Raw genomic sequence first — 7,594 nt, forward strand, 5'->3', positions numbered from 1 at the left:
TGTATTTGTTTCCTTTATCAATAAAATTGGTCTCAGACCTTCAATACCGTAGATACCCTATTGCCCCTGTGCTGGCCTACAAATAGTAACTGTGACATGACATGACATGACAGAGAATATGATGGAACAGACAATTTTGTAACACTATATGGCACCCGGCCCCTCCATAAAAAGATGGGAGCATAAAAATGACAGAATTTCTCTTGAAAAAGTACCATTGTAGTTTATACAGAAAATACTGCAACAAAGCTATGCTGATTAACAATATATACAGTAGATACAGAGTGTCTCAGTTTTGAGTATTTTTAATTATCAACGATACACAGATTAATTTTATATAATATAAATGTACCATGAAGTAGCAGCAACATCCAGACTATCTGGAGTCAAGACTAGTACAATTAATTAACAGATTACAAGTCAACGGTCATTGACAATGAGCAAAAACAACGGTCATTGACAATAAGCAAAAACAATTCCACTTCTTGGATAATCATTACATATGTCAGATGTAAATTCATACCACAAATAAGAGTGTGAAGGGAAATCAAAGAAAAGAGGAAATTGCAATGAAGGCAAAAGAACATATATTACATGTGTCATGTACGTGACACCAACAAACCCCACTTCCCCTGCACACACATTTGAAAAATGAGACTTCCTCCTTCTGATTCAGATCATATCAAACTTTTTCAATTGTGGAAAGCTTGGTTAAAATGAAAGTCCTCTGAAATGAAGACTTACATTGCTTATAATTTTTAAATCCTTTGTATTGATATGTCAGTATCATGCAAATAATGTTTGGGAACAAATGAAGATTCTAAAACAGATTCAAACAATCAGGGTATAGCTTTAACCCTCCCATCATTTTTTTTTTATCTTTTATACTTGCACAGTCTTATGTATCTACTTATTTCTAAGATAACCTAAGCTATATGTAATATGGTGACAGCTATTATTTTGCTTATTTTGAAAACAAAAATCAGGGTAATATAAATGGACTATTAGGGTTTGTATGCATGGCTTGGTGAACTCCACCTAGATTGGATATATAGCTGAAGGTTGTAAATGATTACTAAGTCTTATCAGTTCAACTACTTTCCCTTTATATTCCTTCAACAAAACCTGACCTGAAGACCTATGAGATCCTATGTTATGCCATTGGTATATTTATCTGGAAATTAAACAGACTCCAGGTTATATAATTATTGGACCATGGTGATTGGTGGCATGACCCAGTCCTGGTCAGCTACAAGTGTACAACTTAAAAGAAGATAAATATCAGGTGGTTGGATGCAGGCCAGCTTTCTGTAACTGTTGGTAAGCTTGATTTATGGAGTGTATTTTTATAATCAACATCAACACCATTAAAGTTCACTGATGACACTCAGAAAGGATCATCTACAGTGGATTGAGATCAACATTAGATAAACAAAAAGACATGGCAATTAACTGTAAATTCACTGTTACAGCGGTCAGTATTGTAATATTAGATACATGTAGCTAAATTTTGACAGCAGAACACAAACTCTGAAAAATGCCCCACCTTCCCAAATTCTGATCCGCCATTTGCTTCACACGGAGGAAATTCTTCCTCAGATTCTCCCGCTTCAACATTGTGTTGTTTTATCTTGTCCACTTCCGACGAATAAAATTAACTTAAAACCAGAGGTTGCAGTATTTCATCGGCATTTTCTGTAGAGTGTCATTTTCACTTCATACCACAGGCGACAGACATGTTCTTCCTACCATTGACAGAAGTGTTTTGATTGGATGCTTGAAAAATCACCAACCAATCAAATTCCACGTGTCTTCGGTTGTAGGAAGTAGATATTGGAACATGGCAGACCTCGTGGAGCAAGTGCTTGCGAAAGAGATAGAGAAACAAGCAAATTATAAAACAATCGAAGTTACTAAAGATATAGATCTTGAAATTGACGAGGGAAACTTGCTTGCTGTTGATACAAATCCGTTCGACATCAGAAAATACAAGTAAGATATGTTATTTTACTAGCCCGCTGTATAGTTCGGACCAAAAATCTGTTTGTTGATAGACGGCGCTGTCTTGGCCTTGGGGCATATGCTAACTATTTGTAACGTTTTCTCGTATGGCGATGAATTTATCACGTAATAGAGAATTCTTACGCATTAGAGCTTCGTCTTATAGACAAGTAAAGTTACATTTTAATTTTAGTTAAATATTTTATTTGTTGTATTATCTTCAAAAAGTTTTCGATGATTATTTGTGTGATATTTTTGTGATCATCTTCATTAAATTTAATAGGTCAATAAAATTGTTACCTATAGATACTGCATCTTATGGCATCTAATTGATAGTGAAATTATTGATGTCCGTATCCAATTAAATTTGAACAGTCACAGATAAAAATAATAAAAAACAGTCTTTCAAATAATCAGTTGTTTCTGTTGTTTCACTTTTCAAAAGTATTTTGTCAAACATAAACAGTATGTTTCAGTGTTTGAAATTAATATCTGACCCAACTTGAACTCTGAATGGTCTATCAACATATGCTCGACAGTATTTAGATCTTGTAATAAATATCTGATAATCAACCTTTAAAAATAGTTATGTGTGTACTGAGATTTTGAGAAAATGTTACATTTACCAACAGTGATTGTCATATGATAAAAACACAAAGAATTTGCATGGAAAATGCATGAACTCACAAAATCATGTTGTTTTTCAAATTTAAAAAATCTCAATTTCAATTTGGTAGCTCAGAAACAGTTTTATGACAAAATTCTTCCTGTACCCATTATTTATAAGAATCTCTAATACTAATATAGTTCTAATGGTACTTTAAGGGTTGGTCAATAATAAATGCATAATTTAGTTTCAGTTCTGATCAACACTGTATTTTGGTAAAAATCATCAAATGCCACACAATATTGATAATAATAATAATAATAGACTTCTTTAAACGAGGATCAAACTTGTCCTCATAATTAGTAAAACATTCTATCTATACATCTATATCTTATACTCCACAGAGACCAAAATTGCTTAAATGCGGAAGGATTATAATGGTTAGTAAAATACAATTTCAGATATAAATGTATACATTTCTTTTTCTTTTTCAGATCTAAGAGGGATGTATGTTTGAAAGACTTAGCTAGAGATAATGCCCAATTGCTTATTAACAGAATATTTCAGGTGAGATTTATATATCAGAGGAATTCACATAAATAACTATTACCAGGTACAAGCTTTAGAGTTCTGGCCTGCTTCATAACTCTCTCCCTATCTGTCTCAACAGCTATCTAGTAGACTACTGTCGGTAATCCTTAAGTCAATAGAGCAATAACAGACTAAACATATTTAAAAATTTAGTCATGTAGAAAACAGATTTAGCAATTGATTAAACAAGAACCCTGGAGGCAAAGGAAACATCCCCATGTTTATGAACAATCAGCAAATTTAACTCTGGCATCAGTATCAAAAAAACTAAAAATTCTGACATGACACCTCCTAAAGCAAAAATGAACCACATTTTAGAATATTTCTGAATAAATGTGTTTTAATTGTTTTAGTTGCCAACAGAAAAAGAAGATGGAGTGGTTGTTGTAAAGGTAAGACATCAGTTGTTGGTGTGGTATTGGTCAAGGTAAGACATCATTTGTTGGTGTGGTATTGGTCAAGGTAAGACATCAGTTATTGGTATGGTATTGGTCAAGGTAAAAAATCAATTGTTGGTGTGGTATTGGTCAAGGTAACACATCAGTTGTTGGTGTGGTATTGGTCAAGGTAAGACATCAGTCATTGGTATGGTATTTATCAAGGTAAAAAATCAATTGTTGGTGTGGTATTGGTCAAGGTAAGACATCAGTTGTTGGTGTGGTATTGGTCAAGGTGAAACATCAGTTGTTGGTGTAGTAATGGTCAAGGTAAGACATCAGTTGTTGGTATGGTATTGGTCAAGGTAAGATCAGTTGTTGGTATGGTATTGGTCAAAGTAACAAATCAGTTGTTGGTGTGGTAATGGTCAAGGTAAGACATCAGTTGTTGGTATGGTATTGGTCAAGGTAAGACATCAGTTGTTGGTATGGTATTGGTCAAGGTAAGACATCAGTTGTTGGTGTGGTATTGGTCAAAGTAAGATAATGTTATAGTAGCAAGGAATTGGTTGAGGAACAATTGATACAACATTAATGGTTGGAGTAGTCATTGCAATCAAGGTTAGGCAATATCAGGGATACAATATCAGGGATACAATATCAGGGATTCAGGGATACAATATCAGGGATACAATATCAGGGATTACTAGATTGAAATTATAATTCATTAATGGAAGTTTGTTAGTAATTTAATATTGATGTTTTGATATAAGCCATTAATTGTTTGCCCTTCTGAATATCTGTGGGTCTTCAAAAACATCATGTATGGTCATACCACCTTGAAAATGCTTAAATCGTGTTGGTACATATATAAAACCATTCTGTGATACTACTATAATATTTATGATATTTTAATGTTAGAAAATATATCAGTAATATTTTTGCTGTATCTTGCAGTTACCTGATACCAAGGTTTTGATTCCAAGAGGAAGACCGGTAAGAAGCTTGCTATAATGATTTACTCAGACTTGTCAACTTGCCCACATTCTGTCGGTCAGAGTTGGAAATTAATAATAAAGCTACACAATATGGTGTATGAGTCGTTTGAATCTGTCACATATTGTTGGAAGTTGATTTACATGACCTGGAAAGGCTGCATCCCAGTAATTCTGTATCCAGAACACATCTAAACATTTTCCATTTCACCTCTGGGATCATCAGCCTTTTTTTTATTTTTAGAAGTGACATGTAAACTGCTTCCAATTATTTGATTTTAAGCTACATCAGTAATGCAATAACAAATGTCATCAAGTACAAGTTTGACCAAATATTGCCCAGTTATTGGATTACTTGACTTGACTTGACTACATATATGCATAAAAGCAATTCCCTGCAATACAACCAGCTGTCTGCTAAGTTTTATTCGTGTATGTTGCTGTTATATAGGTGCCCAAAGCTAGAGCCTTCACAAAATGGGAGGAGTATGCCCAAATGAAGGGAATACAGAACAAGAAGAGAAGCAAGATGGTGTGGGACGAGCAGACAAAGGTTAGACATACCAGTATTGGTAGTTATTATTTACCACAGACCAGACCAAGGTCAGACATACCAGTATTGGTAGTTATTATTTACCACAGACCAGACGAAGGTCGGACATACCAGTATTGGTAGTTATTATTTACCACAGACCAGACCAAGGTCAGAAATACCAGTATTGGTAGTTATTATTTACCACAGACCAGACCAAGGTCAGACATACCAGTATTGGTAGTTATTTACCACAGACAAGACCAAGGTCAGACATACCAATATTGGTAGTTATTACCACAGACCAGACCAAGGTCAGACATACCAGTTTTGGTAGTTTTTACCACAGACAAGACCAAAGTCAGACATACCAGTATTGGTAGTTATTACCACAGACCAGACCAAGGTCAGAGATACCAGTATTGTTAGTTATCACCACAGACCAGACCAAGGTCAGACATACCAATATTGGTAGTTATTATTTACCACAGACCAGCCCAAGGTCAGACATACCAGTATTTGTAGTTATTACCACAGACCAGACCGAGGTCAAACATACCAGTATTGGTAGTTATTATCACAGATCAGACCAAGGTCAGACATACCAGTATTGGTATTTATTACCACAGACCAGGCCAAGGTCAGACATACCAGTATTGGTAGACAGACCAGACCAAGGTCAGAGATACCAGGATTGTTAGTTATCACCACAGACCAGACCAAGGTCAGACATATTAGTATTGGTAGTTATTACCACAAATCAGACCAAGGTCAGACATACCAGTATTGGTAGTTATTACCACAGTATTGGTAGTTATATTACCACAGACCAGACCAAGGTCAGACACAAGGTCAGACATACCAGTATTTGTAGTTATTACCACAGACCAGACCAAGGTCAAACATACCAGTATTGGGAGTTATTATCACAGACCAGACCAAGGTCAGACATACCAGTATTGGTAGTTATTAACACAGACCAGACCAAGGTCAGACATGCCAGTATTGGTAGTTATTACCACAGACCAGACCAAGGTCAGCCATACCAGTATTGGTAGTTATTAATTACCACAGACCAGACCAAGGTCAGACATATCAGTATTGGTATTTATTACCACAGAACAGACCAAGGTCAGACATACCAGTATTGGTATTTATTACAACAGACCAGACCAAGGTCAGACATACCAGTATTGGTAGTTATTACCACAGTATTGGTAGTTATATTACCACAGACCAGACCAAGGTCAGACATATCAGTATTGGTATTTATTACCACAGATCAGACCAAGGTCAGACATACCAGTATTGGTAGTTATTAACTCAGTCCAGACCAAGGTCAGACATACCAGTATTGGTAGTTATTACCACAGACCAGACCAAGGTCAACCATACCAGTATTGGTAGTTATTAATTACCACAGACCAGACCAAGGTCAGACATATCAGTATTGGTAGTTATTACCACAGACTAGACCAAGGTCAACCATACCAGTATTGGTAGTTATTAATTACCACAGACCAGACCAAGGGCAGACATACCAGTATTGGTAGTTATAACCACAGACCAGACCAAGGTCAGATATACCAGTATTGGTAGTTATTATTTACCACAGACCACACCAAGGTCAGACATATCAGTATTGGTAGTTATTACCACAGACCAGACCAAGGTCAGACATACCAGTATTGGAAGTTATTACCACAGACCAGACCAAGGTCAGACATACCAGTATTGGTAGTTATTACCACAGACCAGACCAAGGTCAGACAAACCAGTATTGTTAGTTATTATCACAGACCAGACCAAGGTCAGACATATCAGTATTGGAAGTTATTACCACAGACCAGACCAAGGTCAGACATACCAGTATTGGTAGTTATTACCACAGACCAGACCAAGGTCAGGCATACCAGTATTGGTAGTTATTATCACAGACCAGTCCAAGGTCAGACATACCAATATTGGTAGTTATTATTTACCACAGACCAGACCAAGGTCAGGCATACCAGTATTGGTAGTTATTATCACAGACCGGACCAAGGTCAGACATATCAGTATTGGTATTTATTATCACAGACCAGACCAAGGTCAGACATACGAGTATTGGTAGTTTTTACCACAGACCAGGCCAAGGTCAGACATACCAGTATTGGTAGTTATTACCACAGACCCGACCAAGGTCAGACATACCAGTATTAGTAGTTATTATCACAGATCAGACCAAGGTCAGACATACCAATATTGGTAGTTATTATTTACCACAGATCAGACCAAGGTCAGACTTACCAGTATTGGTTGTTATCATCACAGATCAGACCAAGGTCAGACATACCAGTATTGGTAGTTATTATCACAGACCAGACCAAGGTCAGACATACCAGTATTGGTAGTTATTACCACAGACCAGACCAAGGTCAGACATACCAGTATTGGTAGTTATTATCACAGACCAGACCAAGGTCAGACATACCAGTATTGGTAGTTATTA

General features: G+C 36.2%; 2 protein-coding genes across 8 annotated transcripts in view; one reads left to right on the plus strand and one right to left on the minus strand.

Annotated features, from left to right (window-relative positions):
• LOC110447470 (rho GTPase-activating protein 44-like) overlaps positions 1–1,744 on the minus strand; it is a 66,813-nt gene extending 65,069 nt beyond the window's left edge. For all 7 annotated transcript variants that reach the window (XR_002462597.1, XM_021493202.1, XM_021493198.1 and 4 more), the window contains exon 1: positions 1,547–1,744. Coding sequence is in view for 6 of the 7 variants with exons in the window: in XM_021493202.1 (XP_021348877.1) it covers positions 1,547–1,617 (71 nt within the window). In the remaining variant the exon portion in view is untranslated. The remainder of the gene's footprint in view (positions 1–1,546) is intronic.
• A 61-nt stretch (positions 1,745–1,805) lies between these two features.
• Positions 1,806–7,594, plus strand: part of LOC110447458 (ribosome biogenesis regulatory protein homolog) — a 16,839-nt gene continuing 11,050 nt past the window's right edge. The window contains exons 1-5 of the mRNA XM_021493167.1: positions 1,806–1,992; positions 3,103–3,175; positions 3,553–3,591; positions 4,534–4,572; positions 5,023–5,243. Of these exons, the coding sequence (XP_021348842.1) occupies positions 1,841–1,992; positions 3,103–3,175; positions 3,553–3,591; positions 4,534–4,572; positions 5,023–5,243 (524 nt within the window). The 5' untranslated portion in view covers positions 1,806–1,840. The remainder of the gene's footprint in view (positions 1,993–3,102; positions 3,176–3,552; positions 3,592–4,533; positions 4,573–5,022; positions 5,244–7,594) is intronic.

This window comes from Mizuhopecten yessoensis, unplaced genomic scaffold, assembly GCF_002113885.1.
Source record: "Mizuhopecten yessoensis strain PY_sf001 unplaced genomic scaffold, ASM211388v2 scaffold3427, whole genome shotgun sequence".
Lineage (NCBI taxonomy): Eukaryota > Metazoa > Mollusca > Bivalvia > Pectinida > Pectinidae > Mizuhopecten > Mizuhopecten yessoensis.